The sequence below is a fragment of the Corvus cornix genome, chromosome 1 (assembly GCF_000738735.6).
Source record: "Corvus cornix cornix isolate S_Up_H32 chromosome 1, ASM73873v5, whole genome shotgun sequence".
Lineage (NCBI taxonomy): Eukaryota > Metazoa > Chordata > Aves > Passeriformes > Corvidae > Corvus > Corvus cornix.
The window spans coordinates 18,367,349-18,391,160 of record NC_046332.1 but is presented as its reverse complement, the minus strand read 5'-3'; the positions used below and the strand labels follow the sequence as shown (position 1 = coordinate 18,391,160).

Here is a 23,812-nt window from a genome sequence, read left to right as displayed (position 1 = left end):
ATTAATGGCTCTATTCAACTTATAATTAAATGGTAATTACTATTATCTGCTAAGATTTAAGGGGGTGCCTTCATACCTGCGCTCCACTATCTTCTGAAACTCAATCCGCATCAATCTGCCACGTGCTCTTGCCTGGATCATCGTTAGGATTTTTGCAAGTCGCTCATCCCTCATTTCTTCTAGATGGCCCAAGAGACCAGCCTTGAAGAACACCTGGAACATGCACAGATGTCAGTTCACCACAATGAAGGATTTATATCAGAGTTACAATGACCTTGCTGAAGTAGTTCACAATGGTATTCTTATTGACTCATTATAAACTAGAAGAGTATAGAGGGCCAAATACTACTTGCATCCGGGACTTCACTGTACAGTTCCAGAGTTGTTTTCAAACTGGGTTTTATCTCCCCAGTTTTGAATAGGCCAAACTATTGTATTGCCACAATATCTTTCAGCTGTGGCAGGGTTCCAAGTAGGTCAGCTGAACCACAACTCCTGACTCCCAGAAATCCCTGCTAATGGGATCATGTGAGAATTGCACGTGGCCTCATTTCAAAAGCTGCAGCTGATCCTGTGGTCCATCTATGTTTGAATGTACCTATATTATACTAAATAAGCTATTGTTTTACTGGGGGGCATGGAGCATCAGCTGCTGCTGTGTCTGCTTGTAGAGTTGCTCTAATAAAAGCTTTGTGGAAACTTGAGCCAGAGAGTTAAATTTCCTCTAACACAGCTTAAAACCTACTATCACTTCGCTGCTATTTTGCTGGTTCCTTGTACTATTAAATCTCCATTAAACACCACCACCATAAATTGCAGTGTTCTATTCTGCAAATTAAATACCAGATCTATTACTTTTCTATTTACATAAGCAATGATGGTCTCTTCTGGTTACCTTGGTGTGTCCAAAACGATATTGGCTATGGTCAACTTCTAAAGATGCCATCAGTTTTTCAGCAGCTTTTCTGCTATCCACAAACTTATCCTCTGGGATTGCTCCTGGATTCAGGATGCGGTACCTGTTTAATAACAGATGAGCAATGTGTAAAACTGGCCCAGATTCTGCTTTGTTTTTTTTCCCTCTTCCCCCAAAATTAAAAAAAAAACCAACAAAAAGACCCAAACCAAACACCCAGGGTAATCTCCTGCTTTGTATCTACACAGACACAAGGAAGAGAAGAATTCTGCCTTCCATGTCTGCCAAACTGAAAGGAAGATAAACCTGAATGGAACAGGAGAGATCATAGCTCGGCATTACCTTTGTTTGAAGTCAGCATAAAGCACCCTGTTTGGGAAACCCTTCCGGCAAATGCGGATGCCTTCCAGGACACCATTACAGCGGAGCTGATGCAAGACAAGGAATGCATCCATTTCGCCTGCAGGGGGAAAACAAGGCTAAATTAAATGGAGTTTCTCCACAGGGCTTCATCTTCATTTCCCAAAGGAAGTTGGAAAATGTGAGAAGTCATCTCCTGAAAGAGCAACAGGATTAGATAAGGTAGAAAGCACAGACAGTATTTAAGTACAATCTGGTGACTCAAAAGTACGTAATAGAATGACAGAGTTAAATATTCTAAAATTTTAAGACTATTGTCTTTTTCATACCTGGAGTTTTTGATTCATTGGGGATAATGCATCGTACAAAGTGAGGGGCTGTAGATCTTAGGTTAGTCATCAGCTTATTTAAATTTTCCTAGAACAGACACATGAAAAACATAATTAGCTTTAGCAGTTTAGTGGAATTCAAATCACTATTTCTTTGGTTTGTTGTTTATTAAATTTAAGAAGCTCATCTTTCTAAAAATTATAAGCTTACCAAAATTATTAGAGAGAAATGTGTTAAAATAAACCAAAGTATGATTTCATATTATCATAGTATTCCATATCTGTTTTAGCAAAGAAGATACGTGTTTTACTTACAACCTCAGAAATTCAAAACCCAAGATGAACAGCAGGTAAGATTCAGTATCATCCTGTGAAGCATTTCTGTAAAGCCAACAGCATCTTTGCCTAGTCACTTCCCCACTCAGCAGGGAGAGCTCACCTTTCCCACGTGTTCCTCATAAAGGCTGGGTTTTTGTCTCCCGGCCAAACATTTTCCCATTATTAGTCTTAATCAGACATGTCCCAGACAGACAGAAAGCTAGGTCAGAAGAAGCCAACCATTCAGGGATCACCAAGCTCTGGTGAGTGTTTTGTCTAGTAAGTAGGAAATGGAGACGGTGGGAGGTGGAATGCAATGTCATCAGCACAACTCAGCAAACTGCAATTTTCTCACACACCAGTCAGGACAACAAACAACCTGAGCTGGCTATTAAAGCTGCTTGTGTGATTGAAATTTGGCTTCTGTCTGTGGCTTATTGATTATTGTCTGAGTGCTCCTTCAGCCACCTGTATGCCTCTTCAGCTGGTAAGACGCAGGTCTGCATTTCCTGTGATTTCCCTTCATGGGGAGTATCTCCAAACAAGATAAAGTGACATAACTAGTGGGTAACTACATTCTTCCCAACCTGAGGTTTACATACATTACATCTTCCTCAATGTTACCCATAGAAACGGTAGTAATGGTAAAAAATGGTAAATAGCCCCATTTTTCCTCAGGCATGATCCTAGTGACAGCTTCCACCAGGAGTACATACCAGTCCCAGTAGAAGGGAATAACTGAGGAAACAAGAGGCTTTATGGCACTTCATTCAACAGCTTTTGTTTTCCATGACTGCTCTAACCCTAGGATCCAATTACAAGCAGTAATCAGAGAGGGACTAGCAAATTACTTGTAATCAGTTCCTGTTCCAAAGACAAACATGAAGCTGTAAGCCACAAAATAAGTGTTAAATGTTGTTGGCACCATTCTCTGATACTTTCTCAAACACAGTAAAAAGAACAATCTCCCAACTGCTCCAAGATGATGAAATGGAGCAGGCCCTGACATGCAGTTTTAATAGCAGTGTATTTCTTTAGCCAAGGTAAATAACCCCATCTATGAGTCAAATTTCAATGCTGGATTTAAATTCCTTCTTCTCCATTACAATCCTTAACATTCTTCTTCAACGCATTGTCTTAAACTGCCAGGTGCGGAGAGGTAACAAACCTTGTGCAATGAGGACACTGTTTGGAAAGAAGCACCTTTCTTGCGTTTCTTTTCTCCACCCTGGTCACCTAGGGGGGAAAAAAGAAGCATAAGCCAATCTGTATCTCAGTAAGGGGTGCAGGCAGAGTGTGGAAAACAGACCATTTTGATAGTGCTGCTCTCTTTGACTAAAAGACTCTGATTGCTCAATTTTTACACAAGACATTCTGAACATCATGTGTGATATATCACACATTTGCAGCTCTCTGTCCATAGTAAGGAATTTTGTCAAAGACCACTGTAAGCTTTCTGGATTGCATTTGCATTTCAGATCTATCCTGCACCGCTTGTTATGCAGAAAAGCTCATAAATATGAATAAGGCAGAAAAATAACTTTTAACAAAAGTAATTTGTAGTTTGTTAAAAGCCCCATAGGGTGAGATGATGTAGAAAAAGAAAACTTAAAGAAAAAGAATGCTTACAGAAAACTTATACTGCACATTGTACTGTATAGAAACTGATTCTCTGCTATGCAGACTCTGAACTTGTGCAAGTAAGATTTGTCTAGAATAGAAGGAAATAAATATTTGTAATTTTAGATATAGTAACTTTGCACCTCCTGAATTTTGCTTAAAGCTTTGGAGTCAAAATCACTCAGATCCTTCCAAGGAATGCTAGTTTCTGACAAGACCTTTACAAAGCTTTGCAAGTTCCAGACACGACCCAAAAATGTACAGCAATTACTGCAGCTTTCTAAGCAGTGGGCTAGATCATACCCAGGAGGTCTGTCATTCTGTCTGTCACACCTGCCAACAAGAGTCAACATAAGAGGAGAAGTGAAGACTGCAATGTGCTTGATGCAATTATCCACAGCCTTTCCCCCTTCAGAAGATGACACTGCTGAGACTGGAAAAGGCTAATCTGGACAGGCTGTTCCTTTCTCCTGACACCAAAGAAAAGCAAGGTAGTATTCTGACAGACAGGAATATCCACAGGCAAATAGGCAGTTAGTAACTTGAAAGGATTTGCTAGTGGCAGGATGTTTGTTATTTACATTCAGCTCCATCTCATTCCCATTGCGAACTCTTCAGCCTGCTTGCTTCCTAGGAAAGTGTCATGTGATTCATGACAAGAGCATCTCTTGAAATGAGGCTCTAATAAACATGCTGTAAGTGATTGCAACTTCAGGACATAAGAGCTACATCTTTGTAATGAATACCAGTTATTTATTTAAGATCAATTTTCTGGATGTTTGTTACTTGTCTTCTCATGAATAAAAGAGTTCTGTGTAAACGATAGAGATTAAATATGTCCTCAGATACACATTATTAGATTGTACATTAGTACAATGTGCACTGTCAAATAAAAAACAGCAGCAAGCAAAAAGGGAGACATATTGGCAAAGCCTTCTACTGTGGCCAGTGTGGAATGGTATTCCAGAACCATCAGTGTGTACTTGCTACTAATCCAATAAAATATTCCAAAACTCTCTCTTAAACTTGGTATTTATTTATTTCAGGGGGGCTAGCAAGGAGTACTACAGCATGAGGAACAAGAGCTGTTCTTTCTTGTTGGCATTTATGTACACAATCTTTTGTGCAACATTTGGCTGCATATCTAAACACTTGCATGCTCAAACTCCCACTGGATGGGTCACAACACATCTTTCCTTGCCACAGTTGCTCAGAGGTACTATACATTCCAACTAGCTGAGTTAATGGTCTCCTTCCTGTAACTGGCAAACTCCTACAGATGCTGTACACATCTAAATAATTAGTCACTGCCTCATCTAGCACCGAGGTAATTGCAGTTGAGAGAATTGCTTAGTTTCTGAAATTCATTCCCAAGCACACATCCCAAAACCCAAAGAAAGCCCATGTGAGCTGGTTCTGCTTACCGCTGTCAGCGCCAACGTAGCTTTCAAACAAGCTTGCCAGGAGTTTGTTGGATGATTTCTGGAAAATGCCTACTACAGTTTCATTAAGCGGGTCCTTGTTCTTCTCAAGCCACCCAATGATGTTGTAGGGAACCTACAGCAAGGCATTGAAAACAAGCCAGAGGTTGCAAGTGCTCCCCTTCAGAGCAGCCAGGAGTTCTTTGTGATTTGGCTGGAAGCCAATGACTTTTTGTGAAGAGCTGTGCTCAGAGCAGTACCAGCTGCCCTGGTTTTCATCATTTCCCCTCCAGTTCTCTGCTTCCTAATTCCCAAACCTCTCTTCCTAATAATTAGCTTGTGAATGCCACATACCCCTTCCAAACTATCTGGTCCCTACATCTTCTCATGGACTCCATGTGGTTATCTGTGGAGATGCCACATGGCATTGGTGTCCCAGGAACCCTATTAAAAAGTGCTGAAGTATAAATCACACAAGTAATAATTTAACTTCAAAATAGCATTCTACTCTGGAATAATTGGGGTTTTCTAACAGAATCTTAATGATTATAAACTAACTCCAGGACTTTGCCACAGCTCTGTTTAGTGGGAAAATATGTTCTATTATCAGTACCCACAAGGGAACAGAAATTCTAATTTTCTTTGCTGAATACATTAAAATCTACAGATAAGTACCAAGATCAGCATTATTTTTTTTAATAAATACAAAATTAGCTTAATGCTCAATTATACTTTGAAATTAACAGCATCAGGTAAATTCCTGCTCTGCTATGCTGAGGCTTCTTATCAATCATAGTTTGATTAAAAAATTCCTGTGACCCTCTCCAATTCTTTCTGCCTATCTGGCCTGAAAACAGAACTTCAAAACTGGACAAGTTTTGGTGCAGGTATCACAGTACTGGATTATGTTCTCATTCACCTCATCACCACTGAACCCGTAAACTCAACCACCACATCAGAGCTAATCCTTTTGCTAATTTGACATATTGGTCCTAAAATCAGTAAAGAGTGATGTCTTTTTTTTTAAACATCCCTTGAGTTACTCAGAAATTAGTTCATTTTTCCAGGAAATCTAGATGAAAAATAGTTTAATTATGCTGCTGCTGTTTAATTACTAGTCTTCATCTGGTTCTAGGAAAAATGATAAAGGCAAAGTAAGGCATATTTCCAGCAAAAGTACTATTAGCCCTCCTGATTATTTTTCATTCTATTTGTATATCTAAGGAGCAGATGTCCTGGAGTCTGGTGACATCTTATGCTGCTGCAACACTTGTGCAGAGAGAGTAGATATTTGCTTTTACTCCTCACTGTTCCTTTCTTCCCCTCTTCATCCTTCCCACCCTCCCTTATTGTGTGCCACAGCCAAACCGCACTTGGAAGACCTCTGATACAAAGTCTACCAGCCAGCAGAGGAACTTACTGCACCAGCATAATGAAGGAGTTCAAAGTGAGCTTCATATTTCCTTTTCTTATCAGGCCTGGGCTTCTGTAAGTTGGGTGACTTGCCAAGATGGTTGTCGTAGAGTTTGGATTTGAATGTCATATCTGTAGCTTTCGGGAACATGCACTCCTCTTCAAGGATAGACAGGATTCCCAGTGGCTGTGGATTTAAGAGCATCTTTGTTGGGAAATGTTTAGGCTACCTGCTTCCAGTGGCTACGCAGCCTGTAAGTTTTATCTGATGGAATTTGAAGCCTGCGAAATTTCTTCTCAGCCTGAGAAGGAAGTCTTTGTCTATTCTGTTAAAATAGAAACCACCCCTTTGATGATTCAGAATGTCACCTTTGACTATTCAGTATGTCACTTCTGCCTTAGGAGGCTTTATGATGGCTTCCAGAAAGGGCAGCTGGACCAACTAGCCTTTTTTCATTCATATCTCGGGAAGAGATGAATGAACCTCGGAGCACTGGGCAGATTGGTCTTGAGGGATTAGGATCATGCACAGATATCCTGCCCTTGGACGAGAAAGTGAACAAATAGAAGACAATTTAATAATCAGCCTTTCTACTGCTGTTCCAAATTTCCTGCTAATGCAAGAAGCAAAATTTCGTGTTTCCTCACAGACCAGCAGGGTTTGATGCTGTGCCATAAAACATGGCAGAAAGAGAGATAGAAAGAAAGGTTATACAGCAGGGGACAGCTGTCCCCACCAGGACCACATTATACTCACAAATAAGGGAAACAGAAAGGCATATCCCATGCTGGGGAGGTGGTAAGAGGTTTCTTTCCTTTTCAGGGTAGAAAGAGCACAAAGGACCTTACACAACAGCACGTAAGGTGAGAAAGAGGAGCCTCACAGGGCACAAGACTAAAACGTTGCATTTGCCCTGAAAAGCTGATGAGTTTGATATTAAGCATATGTGGCACAGACTAAATGGAGGAACAGCAGGGACAGAGAAAGATAAAAGTGCAAACCAGGGAAGATGATCCAGCCATACAAATTACCAGTTACATTACCAATTACAGCTTTGGCTGCTGTTGGCTCTGTAAGGCAGAATTAAAAAGGTAAAGCTGAGTAGCCACAAACACTGATTTTCCTTTGATTCTGTATTGCAGGTAGAAAGGCAAGAAGTTTGTCATGCTGCTTATCCTACTCTGTTCACTGGGCCGAGAGGACACATCCAGGGGAGCATCATGAATAAAACCAATTCAGTAAATACTCCTTAGCATGTTCATACCTTCTCGATTAGATCGATGCAGGCCTGCAGGTCCATGCCAAAGTCAATGAATACCCACTCAATGCCTTCCTTCTTATACTCCTCTTGCTCCAGGACAAACATGTGATGATTGAAAAACTGTTGCAGTTTCTCATTAGTGTAATTGATGCACAGCTGCTCAAAGCTGTTAAACTGCAGAAAGAGATAAAAAAGAAGCATTTGCATCGCAGTTAACTTGGTGGAACAGCAAGAAGGAAACTGTTTACAGCCCAAAGCATATGAGATGCTGTTCCCAGGAACTATTGGCATGTCCAGCCAAGTGGTTTTTACATCTGTTCATGGAAAAAAACCCATGTAAAATCATATACACTATTTGCCTTATGGCTTTCTCAGCACTTTGCCTTCTGTTCATTTAGAAAGAGAAACACCCAGCCAAGAGCTATCTCTTGGCATCTTTTATGTCCTTCCACCCAGTCCTCACACATTAATACTCACATCAAAGATTTCAAACCCAGCAATATCCAGGACTCCAATGAAGAACTGCCTTGGCAGCTTAGTGTCCAAGGTCTTGTTGATACGGACCACCAGCCACTTGAACATTCGATCGTACACTGCCTTAGATAAGGCCCCGACAGCATACAGAACCTAAAATACATGTTTCAGAACACCACTGTGTGAAATAAAATTCACTGTGGAACACAAGGATTTTTGTGCAGTAGCCTGTTTCAGTGTCTGCTTACAGTTTAAATGAAATTTCACAGTGGTTTGTACAATCACCAAGGCATAGTTAATACAACACACAGCTTCTCCTCTTATCTCTGCTGAATTTTCTCCAAATCATTGCTATATATGTGGATGTCTACTAACACGTACGTAAAGTGCTCGCAAAGTACATCTTGGGAAACAGCTGGAAAGCAAGTTCCAAATGATTTAATCCATTATATTTCTGTGGAAGTAAGGTATCAGAAAGCTCACAGGTCAGATGCCAGCTATGATGTCCAGAGCTACTGCCAGAATAGGGAGGAGATCTATGCTCAGGTTGTTAATTGACTTTTGCTTCTAATTTTTGAGGGATGCTATGGCATGAGCAGGCAATAGAAAAAGTCTGTCTAAAGTCTCTTCTTTAGCCTATGCACATTTACACCATTAGGATAGACCTCTCTGTAGCATTTTCCAGTTTCTGAGCCTGTATCACAGGCTGTCTTCAAACAGCAACTTTGATTGTAACCAAAATGCTGCAGCATTTTCTACAGTATTGCTACAGTTGTAGCATAGCAACCCAAGGACTTTTTTTCCCCTAAATTAAGAGATAACTTTAAGTGGATATTGCCTTTAGCTGATTGAGGTCACACAGAGATTAAAATTACATGAATAATGAATGAATGATGAGTGAATAAATAATCCATGGCTCAACACTTCTAGGTAACTATTCTCATCCAGAATTAGCTATCAATCCCCATGTGGCTTTACTGCACCTGGTTTCCTGGAGTGACTGCTACTAACACATCAGAAAAACAATTCTATCAAAAGCAGTGCTGGCCAATATTCCTTTGTCAGTCTCTTCACCAGTTTCTCTCAATTATGCCATTTATTTCCCCAAGTTTGGGGATATAAAATGAGAACAGCTACTAGAGGCTCATGTTAATATTTCCAGCAGCTGTCTGTCTCTGAAATGTTACAGGCAAATCCTCAAGGCTTGCAAGACAGGTATCCAAATATCCTGAAAGCGTCTCCTCACCTGTTCAACACTTTGACCTTTGGTCACATACTCGTTGCCAACTTTCACTCTTGGGTGCAACAAACCCTTAATCAAATCAGAGGAGTTGATTCCCATCAGGTAGGCAGCTTTGTCAGCACCTGGTCAAGAGAAACAAGGTTTCAATTGGCTTTAAACATCTACATGGAAACATGCCCAGCTAAAGAAAAAGTATTAAGCACATCCACTTCCAAAGACAAATTGGATAAAGACTTTGGTCTCTTAATGATTTATGTTAGGTATGCCTGTACTGTCCCTTATGGTAGGTCATCTAACTAGTTGATACCCTGGTTGCTGCAAGAATCTTCCTTAAGAAACTCTTCAGGTTTAGGGAAAAGATCATATCTCTGCACTGGTTATAGACAGTTTCAGGTGCAAGAGAAAGTAAAGAAGCAAGACCTGAAGTCACAAAAGAGAAAGTTAAGACAGCAGCATTTCACAACCATTTTGTGCAAATGGTCTCAAAAACAGAATTTGATCCTGTTAGCCTGACTGTGTCTGTTCATCTCCTGCTGAGTAAGGTCATCCACCACTGAACAAGCCTGTTACAAATACAGCACTCTTGGCTGATCAGTGTGCAAGAACAAAGCAAACAGGCTGCTGCTTCCTCAGCACAGTGCCTCATATGTGCCAGACTTTTGAAGCTGAGGAGTAATTTCAGCTGTTATTCTTACTTTCAGTGCCATCAGCCTCTGCCTGCTCTTCTCTGGGTCTTTGCTTGAATTTCATGTTCCCAAAGTGCATGATGGCACCTGTGAGCTTGTAGGAACCAGCCTTCTCATCGGACACAAATCCCAGGATGTCCATGGCTTGCTATGGAAAGGAAACACAGATATTTTGTCACTTACCTGCGCAAAAGTAGCGGTGTTTTGCAGCCCCACAATCTACCTTTGCATGGCAGATATTACTATCCTGCCAAGGGGTATTATCACCCAAAGCAGTCACTGGAACACCCTGAAGACCCAGCAGTGGCAGGGGAACCAGGGCAAAGCTCTCTTCATCTAGCATTTTATATACAAAAGTTATAAAAGAGGGACATTACATGGACCACATTCAAAAGTGTAACGATTTACCAGGCCTTGTGCTCGATGGTCTGAATGCAGTTAACACCCATTCCTGCTTTTGCTTTAGTCCAAGAGTTTCAGTGACAGAAGTTAGACTCCTCCCAGCAATCTTCCTCCCCTGATCTAGGAAACCCAAACTCAAATCTATACAGACTTACATCTGTTGCCAACAATTCTTCTCCATCATCCAAGTTGTCCACTGTAACTACTCCTTGTGAGCAGAAGTGGTAGTCATATGGGTTGGTAGAGATCAGTAGCATATCTGTAAAGGAACTGCCAAGGTCAAAACTGCCATCCATTCAAGTTATCCTCAAAAATGGAGATGGAAAAATCAGCTGTAACCTACATTTGTCTCCGCACTACTGAGTTGTTTTGCTGTTTTTATTTTAATAACTGCAGGGCAGAAACCAACTCTCTTATTCTATGTTAGTCTGAAGACGTAGAGAAAGTGTGAATAAAAAGATTATGGAAATACTGCATATTAACATCTATTGTGCATACCCATCTATTAAGTTGAGCTCATAATTTCCTGTATAGTTCTACTTTCTGCCTTGCATGCCTTTAGGGATAAAAATCCCATCTATATAGAGAGGATAAAAATATTTTAGTATGATCCAAGACAGGGAGTATGGGCATGGCTCCCCTTTTTTATAACAGACTCACAGAACAGTGACTTCCAGCACTCTTTGCAGAAGACACCTGGCTTTTGACAAACAAAAGTCAGAATATGGCTTGCCCCATTTCTCGTCTTTCCTTCAGATGGAAACCCAAAAATGCAGAGTTATTTTCCACAAAGCTAGCTAGCTCCAAAAGTACAGGCAGAGTCCTGCTTCCTTAAATCAACTGAAAGTTTCAGCCACATTCACCAGACTGAGGTTTCATCTAGATTTCAATCTTTTATATACAGACACACACCCTACATGTCTAAGTATGTATATGTGTAAATATATGTCTATCAGTGTGTGTTTATATGAAATCTTATTCTCTATAAGCCTGTCTTACTCTGCTATGTAGTCACTATGATATATATCAATTTATCTATAGTTATCCTCATCCATACTTACTGATATTTTTACTTATCCATATTTACATATGGATGTGTTTATATACAAGCACATACATTTTGTGTCTACAAAACACAAGTCCCTGTTGGCTTCAGCTTCTTCAAGAGCCTGCAGACATGCTCCTGCTAGCCAGAAAGGTGTGTGCTGTTGTGGAGTACACAGAGAGTTTATGAGAAATAGAGCATTTTCCCAGCACAGGGATTCTCACAGGAATCTCAGTGCAAAGCTTCCTTGAAATCTTTCCTGTAATCATTGTTAATTAGGCCACGTAAAGCTTAGAGTGTTAGGGACTTGACCACGCACTGTCAGGATAATAAGACTTCAAAAGAGATTATGATTGCTATGGCTTAGTGGGAGTTTAGAAGAGCAATAAAGTGACTCCCCAACGCATTTTACAAAATGTGTTCCTTCAGAGCACAAATTGAAGTCAGCAAACCACATCACTTAAATAACCAGTGAAGGTTTTATTCAAAGCATTAGGAGATAGGAGCAGAGAGGTCTCGGCCCCTCTCTGCCCTTCTCCAGAGGGTCTGTGGGACCACACTGAGCCAGGGGAAACTTCAAAGGGGTAATTGCCACATAATCAGCAGCAGGCAGCTTTGAATATTCCCCCCTGCTACACAACATTCTGGGATGCCAGCTTTGTCACTTGGGGCAGAAAGAGGAAACTAGCTTTTCTTCATGGACCTATAAGCAAATCTTCTCATATGTGAAAATCTGGATAATTAAAGTTTTATCACCACAAATGCTTCTGGAGGCATAGCATTTTCCAGATGTTTTGAGAGCTTGGATTACACAAATTCAGTACAATTCAGTGTGACACTTTTTGCTTTTATAGTGCTAAGTTTTAAAAGTCCTGCCTGAGTCTTACTCCCATTAGATTAATCTGTAATATGAGAAAAGTGGTCTCTGCTACTGACACTGGAACAACATCTCTGAAAGACTGTATTTGACAGTGGAAGTTCAATTTCACCAAGTGGAAGCATAAGGGCCTTTCTGCACATGGGTTTGCCCCCTAACCCTTTCTTATCCACTGTCTATTCAGGTTTGGGTTCTTAAAATCTGCAGATTCACACAATGCTTACCTAGTAACTCCGGTTTCTTTCCTGACAGGATTTGGTAGAAGATGTGATAGTCTCTTTCACCAGGTTGCTGGAAAATCACTCGGGATTTCTCCAATAAATCTACTCACACAAAGGAAAATTCAGTGAGAAAGGCTCTTGTGGCTTTCAGATGAGCAATTGTATTTTTTAAAAGGAGGGAGTTTGCTGCTTACAAATCTCAATATCAGCAGATGACAGCTTGCCTGTAGTTCCAAAATGGATTCGGATAAATTTGCCCTAATTGACACAGAAGAATATTCTAATTAGTGCATATAGTATACACAGAGGGAAACAAAGGATGCTGCTTGAAGGAAATCATTTGGCCCAAAGAATTAGTTTATGCCAACTCCTTGGCTTTGCACAGGCATATTTTCAATGAAAAATATCGAACAATGATATTACTGTCTTCCAAGCCTAAATCTGTATACAGAGCTATGTAATCTGCTTGTGGAGAAAGGATAACAGTGTACTTATCTGCCAGGCTAAGACATGGCAAAGCACATGGCTTCCAGTTGCATGAAGAAGGTTTACTGTAATGCAGTACTCAGAGCAATAAGCCTGGGCTTAAGACACACAGACTCCTTTTTTTGGCTTCTCCTCATTTGCAGTCCTAACTTACATGCAACTACTTATGTCAAAAGAGTGCTGTGATTTTACACAGCTTCGCCCATTAAATTTACATATCCATCCCTGCCAATTCATAAAAATTTTGTAGTTTTTATTTAGGTTCTTATATTCAAACACATGAACTTTTAAAAACAATTAATTTCCATTCTAGCTGACAAGCTCCTTATACAATTGTGTAGCTTTACAGATGCTTACAACCTTTGATCCTCTCCACCCCTTCCAATCTAATTTTTAACAGGATTTGTTAGGGAAGCATGGGCTCCAAACTCAGGCTTGTCATCCTCATGCCATTCCTTTCGGACCTCTGAGACAATGTCAACCAAATGTGGCAGAGGAAGAGCTCCCAAGAGGATTGCTCTCCTGCAAACCTAATGGAGAGGAGGAGAGCCCCAAGGTGAAGGCAGCACAGCAGGGACAGCTTACTGAGCCAAAAGGGCAAATGTAATGGCCCAAGGGTAGGAGTACTGCTGCAGGGCGGGTCTGCATAGGGGAGAATGTGGGAGGGAACAGGGACCGCGGTGGATTTCTGACTCTCAGTGGCTAAGTACAGCTACTATAGAAAGGGGGAAAGACAGGCTAGTGGAAAAAAGGGTAGGAAAACAATGCAGAGGCAGTTCTGGGGAAGACCTACCATTGCTGTTCAAAGGGCTTCCTAAAACTGGGCTTCTGTTCATTTTAAATAATTTAAACAGTTCAAATAATTATTCATCAAGAAATAATTATTGATCTTGCTTTGTTTCTCTTTATTTTTTTATCATTTCAGTAGGGGTTTTTTTGTTAGATCCTACTATGTTATTCTTTCACTCCATGGAAATCCAATCATTTTAGTGGGCAAAATGCAGTTTATGAAGGGATTATGACACGGGTGTTATTAACTGGCCACTTTTGAATAAGCCATCACTAGATTATGCTGCAGACTTACAAAACGTGAGGAATTGTCGTTTCGCAGGGTTTTGGCATTTCCAAAAGCTTCTAGGGCTGGGTTTGCTTGAATGATTTGATCCTCCAAGGTTCCCTAGAAATCAAGGTTGAAATACTATTGAGAAACCTACAGGCCACAGATATCTTTCAGCTCTAACTCAGCCATGCATTCACTTACAGAATGGAGCCTCTGTAACAGAGTGATTTATTTAGCTTCAACCCAGGGGCGGCACAGTGTGAATGGCAGAACAGCGAGACCATCAGTCAATTATGAGCGCTTAAAAGGCCTCGAACATTCGGCTGCTCCCTACTGTTTGGCTTTGTAGATTTATATCTTGTGCCATCTGCATGAGAAAGAAATCACCGAGTGTACTGGGGAGCATGTGGGGACATCCGAGGAAGGAGCAGTGTGTGTAGGAGAAGGGCTACTGAAGACAGTGACAAGCACTAGAATGCACTTGATTTAAAAGCACTTGGAGCTTGTAACATTTGGGATTTTTGGAGATGAGAAAAGCTTTAACTGCTGGTCGCATAGAGTTCAGTTTGGGAAGTGCGTGACCTTTCCTTCCGGGGCTCCGGGGGTCATTCATCATTCACCCGGGAACCACACCAAGTGAAATGCTGAGGCTCATGACCCATCTGTCAGAGCCCAACGCCAATTTTACGAGGAAAAAATAAAACAGCAAAGCTCATAACTTACCCCAGTTTTGGTAGCTGGCTGTTGACAAAATAGGAACACAATGGAGAGAAAAAAGAGAGAGAATGTGAATACTAACACAAAGAACAATACAAACGATAACAATAAGCAAGGTTAGCTGCCTCATGGGCACCAACACACCAGAAGTGCTTTTTGAAGCCTTCAAAAAGCACGTGTGGCTGTTACTTTGTATTCTCCACACATCACAATGATGCAAAACAAGGTATTGCACCTGGAAGATGTTTCATGTAGTTTATCAGCTCAGGTTGCATTTCATTTTCATTGTCATCACCATTTTTTTCCCCCCCAAATAATCCAAAAGTTCAAGTACAGCACAATCTTATTGCCTAGAACTTGTCTGTTTGCATTTACACTCTTTTATTCTTGCCACCTGGCAGCAATCTTTTTTCTCTGTTCAGTTAGTTGGTGTTTTGGTTCCTCATGGGACATTTCCAGAGCAAAACCAGGTAGATTTCTGCAGCAGAAGTTAAAACAACAAGCTAGGGGTAGGAGCACCATTTTTGCATGAGCACACCAGGTTTTAGACACCATGATGAACACCAGCCTCATTGCATGCAGGAAGCTGGCTCTGGACAACTCAAGCATTTGTTAAGAAAGTTTTGGAGGCCTCAAGAGAATGTATATTAGATTTTGATGACGTGAGTTCTGTGCACAGACTTGAAGCACAGCTGAAATTCTGGCCTTAAAAATACAGTTCATAGGAATCAGTTAATTCACCACAAAAGAGCACTGAACCCTTCAAGTGCAATGAAGCTCGTAGCAAATAAGCTCATAGCAACACAAGATAAAAAGTAGCATGAATACAGTATTCACTGTAACCTTAGAGAGCACTTATAAGCAGAACAGCACTTATCCAAACAGAAATGCAGAAAAGCTGATTGAAAAAAAATCTTTTGTCAAAACAATCACTTTTTTGTGGACAGAAAAGCTTTCAATGAAACAGACATTTTGATGAGAAGTTATAATCCTCGTCCCTTTGAAGACTATTTTCCATTTGAAAAAATAATTTCTTATTCTTTACAGTCTCCCCATCTTCTGACCAGCTTTAACACAATCAGAAGGATATTTATCACACACAAAAACTGAAACTCCTGGGGAAAAAAAAATAAAAGTGGCAGCAACAAGCATCTGTCCAGAACCAGAAGTGGAGTTTCTGCTGCATCTGGAGCATGGCAAGTTCGTGTTTGCATTGCCTTTCTCCCTTCAGAACAGCATGCTCTCAGCACTGCAGACTCGTGAGGTTAGTTGTACACAAGAGAGGAACCTCAGGAGTCTGAAATGAGTCAGCCACCAGCAGACTTACGTTCTTTTTCCCAGGTTCACCCAGGGCTGCCACTGTGGCAAAGTACTGGATGACTCGTTTTGTGTTGACAGTCTTGCCAGCACCAGATTCTCCGCTAGAGGAAGGGGGAAGAGAACATAGACATTGCTCAAACAGCTGCATCTCATCCTTTTAACCCCTGTCCTCCCCTCAAGGCTGTTCTCAGACTCACTGACTCCGGTATTTGCAGCCTGTTGCCCAGCCTTTTCTGTGGAAATCACATCAAATTGACTGAGTGAAGAGGTGCAGTTCTATGACAGCAGTAACTCGTTCTCCACACAACTGAGCTCAGAAGTCCCATACAAACCCACGCCACACTGAGCTTCTTTCAGGGGCATGAAGTTTTATTACAAACCTCCAGCCTGACTATCTGGCATATACCTGTATACAGTTAATGACCTAGAAGAAGTAGAGAAAAGCTGCAGTAATTTGCAGCATTACTCAAGAGCACATGTAACTCAGTAGAGCCACCCAAGTCTCCATCTTTGTTCCATCTTTGCCAGTAAACGTCACACGTACTCCTTTCTACCTTGGTCATCTCCCTCTCTTTAGATGCATCTACACAACACTCTGAAATATAACTTTCAGCAAGAGTAACCACACGAAACAGAAGGAGTCCTCTGTGTCCAAAGAGGACAGCCACAGAAATGCTAATATTGCAAGGAGCTGTTTTAATTGCCTGCTGAGTTGTTTTCATGCCTACATGGAATGTTCACCAGATGGGGATCAGAAATGGGCCAGGCTCCATCAAACCTTTAGCTACTCCTTTCTCATGGAGGTCAAGTTACCCATCAGATGGCCAAATTGACAGTTATTCAGCTTGAATCAAGTTCCAGGCAATTGAGCTGAGATTTTAAGAGTCAACTTGTATTTTATCAGGGTTTTTTCTTCAAAGTTTTTCACAGCAACAGAGTCTCAAATCAGTCAAAAAAGCAGCACTTACGTGATCAGCATAGACTGGTTCTCCCGATCTGTGAAAGGGGGGAAAAAAAAGAGGCAAAATTAGTAGGGTGTACAAATCACTTACTATAACTGCAAAGGAGTAACAGAATCAGTCATGCAAGGACAGGAGAGAATCACATGAAGCAAAGGCAGAAAGACAGAAATTAGTATCATTCAGAATGATTTCCAGAAGTGCAAGTTCCAGCCCTGCTCTGAATCCTTCTCTTGTGTTTTGCTCAAATTGGTATTAAATACCTGTCAGTTGTACACGTTCATCTGTGTCTGGGAAACTATAATAAAGAAAGTAATTTCCTGTTCTCGAAATATTTATTCTCTTACTCCTGAGTGTGTCTTTGCTCACATCTGACCTTTCTGTTCCTGCAATACTAGACCAACCCAAGTAATTTTGCTCTTTTTTCACAAGCTGTTCCTTAAAATGCGTATGTACCCCTCCTCAGCTGGCCATGCTGCTGGAATAAAGAAGCCTATTGTCCACGCCTAATTGCCTGATCAGAAACAACCATTTATTAGAACACTCTGCAGCCCTAATATATTATTAATCAAGTTCAGCAAAAGCTAAATCATGGCAGCTTCCCAAGTCACTGAGCCTAAATTCCTCTTTCCTTTTTATAATTCCAGTCATCATGGCAGGCTACATATTGAGCAGCCTTATCTGATGAAAGAGCATTTCTTTGCAGCCACACACACATTCTCTCTGCCCGGTGCTTTTTGCCCCGTCACAGCTGAGGCACTTTCCATTTTACTAAAACCAAGGGACAGCGGGATGCGTTCCGGTCAAGCCTCTTTTGGATTTATCCTGCCTCGCAAGACCTAATGTGAGCACATCGCTGCTGCCCTCTGCTGATAAACTCGGTTTTTTCCCAGTAACTCGAGGATCAGGGTGACGAAATTTCCCAGGGAAATGTGGAGTTCTCTGCCACAGGATTGGTGCCGGGACGCACGGCAGTCGCTGCGACACTGCCACAGGTCAGGTTCACGCCAGCCGTGTGCTCACAGCAGCCCGCAGAGCTTGCCCTCGCTGGCGTTTGAATGCACGCCTCTTACCAGCGTCATGGTACCGACCATGAACTGTCTGCAGGCTTATTTCTGAATTTGGGAAAGCGCTAACAGACCCTGGGGACATGGCCCCGTTTCTGTTGAGAACTGATGGATTCACTCAGATCAGACAGCTAAATCTGTGCACCTTACAGACAGCTACCACAAGTACCACAGGAACAGGCAGGGCAGTTTAAAAACAAAATGAGTATACACATACACATACATATACATATATAAAATCATCACAGACTGCCCTGTTGCTTGCGGACTATTTTCCTGTTTGTTACATGCTGCAAAAGCTCTCATACACCTCCCTGCGGCACAGTGACACCAGCCCAATGAGGCGACAGGCGGTGCGAAGGCAGGCAGTGGCACCTACTGCGCAGCATGTCGTGGTACGCGTTGTCAGCAATGGAGAAGATGTGGGGAGGAGCCTCCGAGCGCCGCTTGCCTTTGTACGCAGCAACAACCTCCGATTTGTAGACTGGCAACCACTTGTAGGGATTTATGGTCACACAGAATAAACCGGAATATGTCTAGAGAGTGACACAAAACCAGAGTGAAAAAATTCACTCAAGCTATAAGGCAAGAAGTCTCGGTTAACCAAGCAGGATGTGGAATCGCCAGCTGCTGATTTGGGTTTGAATTCTGACTTGAATTTTAGACTTTCTGAATTTCAGAAGCTACTGGTCTGCTAAGTGACTTCCTAATTCATACCAAAACTGCAGATATTGAACAGTTTTCAAAAGGAAAAAAAATGGTTTTGAGGTCTCAACCAGAAATGGAAACATCCCCTTCAGTAAAACAAAGGAGCAGCAAATAGTGTTGTGTCTGACTTTGTGCCTTCCTATTCCATGAGAGTTGTTTCCTCTTGAAAACAGACATTGCAATGGAAAGTTACAGCTTCCCTGTTTGAACTCCATTTTTAGAAAGAGAAACAACCTCCCATTATTAATTTAATGCAAGAACCTTGAGACAATTTCTGGTGGGCGTTCAAAGAGAAAACCACTTCACAGTGTTGTACCCCAAAGCTGTGGAACCTTCTTCAGCTTTTGGAGATGCCAGGTTGGTAAAAATCTCTTTATAGGTGCTTTTTGGATGATATACATCAGTTCACTGGGGCCTGGTCACTCTGAGGAAGAATCAGCTTTGAGTTGTAACCCCAGGCAATTGGTGTCAGCTGGTAATTTTTCATGTATTTAGCCCAGCTTGCAGCAAAATCTTCAAAGAAACCCAGTTATCATATGGGCACAATCACTAAATTCACATAGATTAATGAGCTCAATTAAATTTTAAAAGTTTCAGGTAAAATCCAGGTCCCTTCCCCTAAAAACAGCATTAGGTCATGCTCCCAAACAGCCTTGGCATGAATCTTCAGTCCTGTTTTCTACAAAGAATAAACCCCTACCAGTAAACAGATTAAGGCAAGATCCCAGTTTAATTTTCTACCTATACTGATCTGCAAACAAAGCTATGCTTTAGGCTCTACATGTCCATACAGGGGTTATTAGAGAAACACAGAAAATGTTTGACAGTCAGAATTTAAATGGGTAATGTTGGATTTGCTCTTCTGATGAACACCAAAAACCAGAGCAGGGATTGCCTGGAAAATCAATGGATTCCTTTGACTGATTTCAAACACAATTGAATGTAGCTAACTGAGAACAAAATTCGGGCCCTATAAAATTAAATGCTACTAATGCATGTTCTGGTGTTGACAGAAACCCATGATGTCATGGGGAAGATACAAAACAAGGGAAAAGGCCAGAGTGCAACAAGACAGATGTTAGCACTGAAAATGAAGGGAATGTAACTACCGAACTAAGGGTCCTACTTTAAAGAACTTGTGTGTGTAAAGAACTCTGAGCTTGAGGCATTGTTTCTTAACAAAGAAATCCCTATGGCTGGTGTTGACATGGATTAGTGTTAGAAGATGAAAAATAAACTGGGTCTCCCCAACAACGTGACTGAAGAAAAATGTCCCGCACCATCCCTTTCCTAGGCAAGCAAGCAAAACCAAGGAGCCAGGAAACATCTTATTCACTCAGTTTTGTCTGTCTGTATTCAGCCAGCTCCAAGCAGCATCTTTCTTGAGGTGAAGAGCAAGACCCTCACTTTTGTGACTTATCAGAGTTGTAAAACGAACATGAAGAACACAACATGCTCAAACACGATGTCAGCACTTGAAATGCAGGTTGCTAAATGTACCCCCGCTGTGGCCCTTACATAGATCATCCAGTTGCTGTAGCGCTTCCTCAGGTTGTACAGCACGGACGCCTCGTTCAGGTGGGTCAGCATAGACATGTCCTCGATCATGTCGAATTTGGGAGGGTTCATTGTCTGCACGTCATCTTCTTTTATAGTCATGGTCTGCAAAGACAAGCAAATACAGCAACACTGGAAGACACGGGGATTTTCTGTTGCTTCATACACCTTATAGGAGAATACATGCTTTTCCCCCAGCAGAGGGAAGTTCTCCAGGTCAGTCACTGCCTATGTGCGCGATACCGTGTGTTTGCACAGGTATCAGAAGAACGGGGGAAGCCTGAGATGACAAAAGTAAGAAGCACGATGTTATGGCTGCAAAAGAAGTAATGAAATTTGGCTAGAGCCTGGGTTTTTAGCTCTGGGGACCAAATCAGAACTGGCTTGTTGCAAACCTCCAGTCACAGCTTGCCTCTGGCTGTGCGGTGGCTGATGCTCGCCCACCCATTGCTGCATTGCTGGTTTTCCCTTGGTGGTTTTTCGTGTGTTATCCTATCCTGAGCTGGCATCAGTAACTGAGGCTTTCCATTCACACCATTTCATGAAAAAGGCAACTGAGCTGAAACCAGGGCAATTCTGTAGCTTGCAGCTCTGGCCTTGTTAGTCACAGATCGGACAAAACCAGTTTTGTACCCTTCCATCCGTTGTTTGCACGGTCACTTTGCCTTCGCTGGTTTCCGTAATTTCAGCTTCAACGTAAGCTTTCTTTTCATCAGGAACCCAGCATTTCTTCTTCCCTGTGAAATTAAGAAGACTTATATCAAACAGCAGCACCATGCCTAGCTAAGTGAGATTGCTGGATTACTTTTTCTGCAGAAGCGACACAAAACCTCTGGGATTGCAGCAGATTGGCAATGCTGGGAAGCTGCCTGATGAAGCAGAAGGCATAGGGCTCCCAAATGTTGTCTTCCTTTGAAACTACTGCTCAGCTTCCTCTAGATCCTTCCAGCAAAAGGTGTCAAAATATTTCACAAATGCTAGCTAAGCCTCAGCCTCCATGGGAAATCCATAATCATTATCACCAGTGTGCAGATGGAGGAACTGAGATCCAAGACCAAATTGAGGCGTTTGCTGAAAAGTCACACAGAGAATTTCAAACTGCTCAAGGAATCCAGCCCACATTATTTGACTGCCAGCTATCAGATTTAACCTTATTCCTTCACATTCTTCTGAGATTTATGTTAAAGAACAGCATTATTAATAACTCACACTGAGTTATGTATGTGCCTTTTTAGAGTTTGGAGCAGCTGCACGAGACTTTGGGCCTTTAGTTACAGCAACTGTTGTGAAGAGTGAAAGGCCACAGTTATTGATGTATTCACACTTACTACTAAACCTCAGGGCTCATAGAAACCCATTTAAAGAAAATTAAATTATGAGAAACTAAAAGCTAGCATCACATTACCATACAGGCTGCAAAGCAAGTAAGACATTTAGTCAGGCCACAGAATCTCTCATTACAGAAACATCAATGTCTGTTGTTTTTCTCTAAAACTGACAGAGATGATCCCCCTTTTAGCAGAGCAGTACCAATACACCTTGCTTCTAAATCTAGATAAACACTTACTTGCCATAGATTATTTTTATTTTTTACTATCTGGGAGTTTTTAATAGCTTTGCAGAATAAAGGAACCCAAACTTGGTTGAACCAGCTACCTCCAACAGCAGCAGCACAGCAGTGACAACGGAGGCTTTGCATCCTGCTTTGCTCTGCATTTCTTTGACTACATCTGTGTGTGACCCTTATCCCTCTGAACCAGCTCCTGGCAGCACAAAGGGGGGCACAACTCACCATCGAAGGCAACAGTCTGAGCCATCATCAGCTCCTTCTCGCTCTTTCGGAGGTAGGGAGCAGCCTCCCCAAACTCTGTCATATCGACCATCATCTTGGCAAGAGTTCAAGGTGGCACAGCTCACAGAGGAAAAAGAAAGGCACCCAGTCTACCAAAGAAAGAGGGGCAAAAAACCAAAACAATTATCTATTTTGTGAACAATATCAGACAACTCAGCATAAAATGCACCTGCCATGGCAGGTGGCTGATCAAAGGGATGATTAATGTTACACACAAATGCCTAACACAGATTTGGGACTATGCTGCACCTTTAGTTAAACCCTTCCTTGGCTCAGTTTATTAAAAGTCAGCCAGGTCTTGAAAGGTTCTACACCTCAACATTGGTCGCAGTTATCTCCACAGGAGGATTTTGTCTCTTCTTTTTGGCACAAATGGTGCCTAAGAGCAGGAGAGACCACTTGCAGCTGTGATTTTAAAGACCACTTGGCAGGAGCCTCTTCTGGCCCCTTTCAAAATCGTCTGGGGCAAAGGTATACTCTCCCACAGGTCTCCCTGGGGCTGTGCCGCTCAGCCGATTCAAGCACCATCTCAGGCAGGCATTTTCTGGGAAACAAGGAGCAAGACTTCACTGCTGCAAAGCTGCAGGGATGTACGCTCACACTCTCACTGCAGAAAGTCAGCACTAGAGCTGGAAACAGCTCTGCTCCCTGCAGTACACTTCTCTGATTCAGGAATTGGCATGTCAATAAAAACAGGACTGACATGGCTCTGGGAGGTCCTGTGCTGGTACAGCTTCCCAGGTTGCTGCTCCATCCAAATTCACCAGGCTAGGCATCCCCCTGCGGCAGGGCATGGCCAAGGGCAGGTGTATCTGCAGAATTGGTGCAAGGCCTTCATATGTTTTCAGATGGCTTTGAGTTTATTAGTCCAGCTTAATACCTGCACTTGTTTTTGCAAATGACAAGGGCACAGTGTTTAGGAGTCTTTTTTCATGAAAGAGAGGGCAGGGGACGTGAGTCTCAGTGAGATTAATTTGCTGCATTTGTGCTGCCAAGTAATTAATTTGTTTTGTACTCTCTAAAATGATCAAACAGATACGTCGGGGGTTTTTTGTTTTGTTTAGTTTTGGTGTTTTTTTACAGACATAAATACTTACACACACATATAAACTACTCAGGGTGCTGTCCAGAGGATGTCTAAAAGAAGTTCCATGCTACAAGGTGCACGCACATGATTTTAGAATTTCAGGTATTTTTTTCTTTAAAGTCAGGACACCATTTGATTACTATTTAAAGCTGTGTAAGTGACCCTTAACTTCTTCCCGTGTTGTATTTACTGTGCAATATCCAGAGCAGCTGAATAAATTTTCAAGACCCCTATCAAGACAGACACTGTAGTCTTTCAAAATTTAATTCAATTTCTTTCTAACAAGATCCTGGTAGAGATAAAAACTCCTCATCAGCTAAGGCAGCTTTTTTTTCAACATGTTCCTCCTAGGGAACGTAAAGCCCTAAGACAGCAGAGTTGCCAAAGTGTTACATCCAGCCCTGTCCCACTG

The 23,812-nt window shown here is 41.7% G+C and overlaps 2 protein-coding genes across 14 annotated transcripts in view; one reads left to right on the top strand and one right to left on the bottom strand.

The window, feature by feature from the left end:
* The window catches only part of HHLA2 (HERV-H LTR-associating 2), a 42,868-nt gene extending 38,300 nt beyond the window's left edge, over nucleotides 1–4,568 (top strand). For 10 of the 13 annotated variants that reach the window (XR_005602767.1, XR_005602760.1, XR_005602762.1 and 7 more), the window contains one exon: nucleotides 1,165–4,568. The gene's annotated coding sequence lies outside the window, so the exon portion shown is untranslated. The remainder of the gene's footprint in view (nucleotides 1–1,164) is intronic. The other 3 variants (XR_005602755.1, XR_005602751.1, XR_005602753.1) reach the window with 3 other exon arrangements.
* Nucleotides 1–22,402, bottom strand: part of MYH15 (myosin heavy chain 15) — a 45,035-nt gene extending 22,633 nt beyond the window's left edge. Inside the window, exons 1-22 of the mRNA XM_010395851.2 lie at nucleotides 22,254–22,402; nucleotides 21,095–21,198; nucleotides 20,423–20,566; nucleotides 18,576–18,732; nucleotides 17,139–17,166; nucleotides 16,178–16,271; nucleotides 14,857–14,874; nucleotides 14,158–14,250; nucleotides 12,782–12,845; nucleotides 12,591–12,689; nucleotides 10,600–10,703; nucleotides 10,052–10,190; nucleotides 9,360–9,478; nucleotides 8,117–8,266; nucleotides 7,643–7,813; nucleotides 6,385–6,564; nucleotides 4,968–5,100; nucleotides 3,092–3,159; nucleotides 1,606–1,693; nucleotides 1,259–1,376; nucleotides 896–1,019; nucleotides 77–213 (exon numbers count right to left, since the gene is read on the bottom strand). Coding sequence (XP_010394153.1) covers nucleotides 77–213; nucleotides 896–1,019; nucleotides 1,259–1,376; nucleotides 1,606–1,693; nucleotides 3,092–3,159; nucleotides 4,968–5,100; nucleotides 6,385–6,564; nucleotides 7,643–7,813; nucleotides 8,117–8,266; nucleotides 9,360–9,478; nucleotides 10,052–10,190; nucleotides 10,600–10,703; nucleotides 12,591–12,689; nucleotides 12,782–12,845; nucleotides 14,158–14,250; nucleotides 14,857–14,874; nucleotides 16,178–16,271; nucleotides 17,139–17,166; nucleotides 18,576–18,732; nucleotides 20,423–20,566; nucleotides 21,095–21,198; nucleotides 22,254–22,347 — 2,426 coding nt within the window. The 5' untranslated portion in view covers nucleotides 22,348–22,402. The remainder of the gene's footprint in view (nucleotides 1–76; nucleotides 214–895; nucleotides 1,020–1,258; nucleotides 1,377–1,605; nucleotides 1,694–3,091; nucleotides 3,160–4,967; nucleotides 5,101–6,384; nucleotides 6,565–7,642; nucleotides 7,814–8,116; nucleotides 8,267–9,359; nucleotides 9,479–10,051; nucleotides 10,191–10,599; nucleotides 10,704–12,590; nucleotides 12,690–12,781; nucleotides 12,846–14,157; nucleotides 14,251–14,856; nucleotides 14,875–16,177; nucleotides 16,272–17,138; nucleotides 17,167–18,575; nucleotides 18,733–20,422; nucleotides 20,567–21,094; nucleotides 21,199–22,253) is intronic.
* Nucleotides 22,403–23,812: the final 1,410 nt, after the last annotated feature.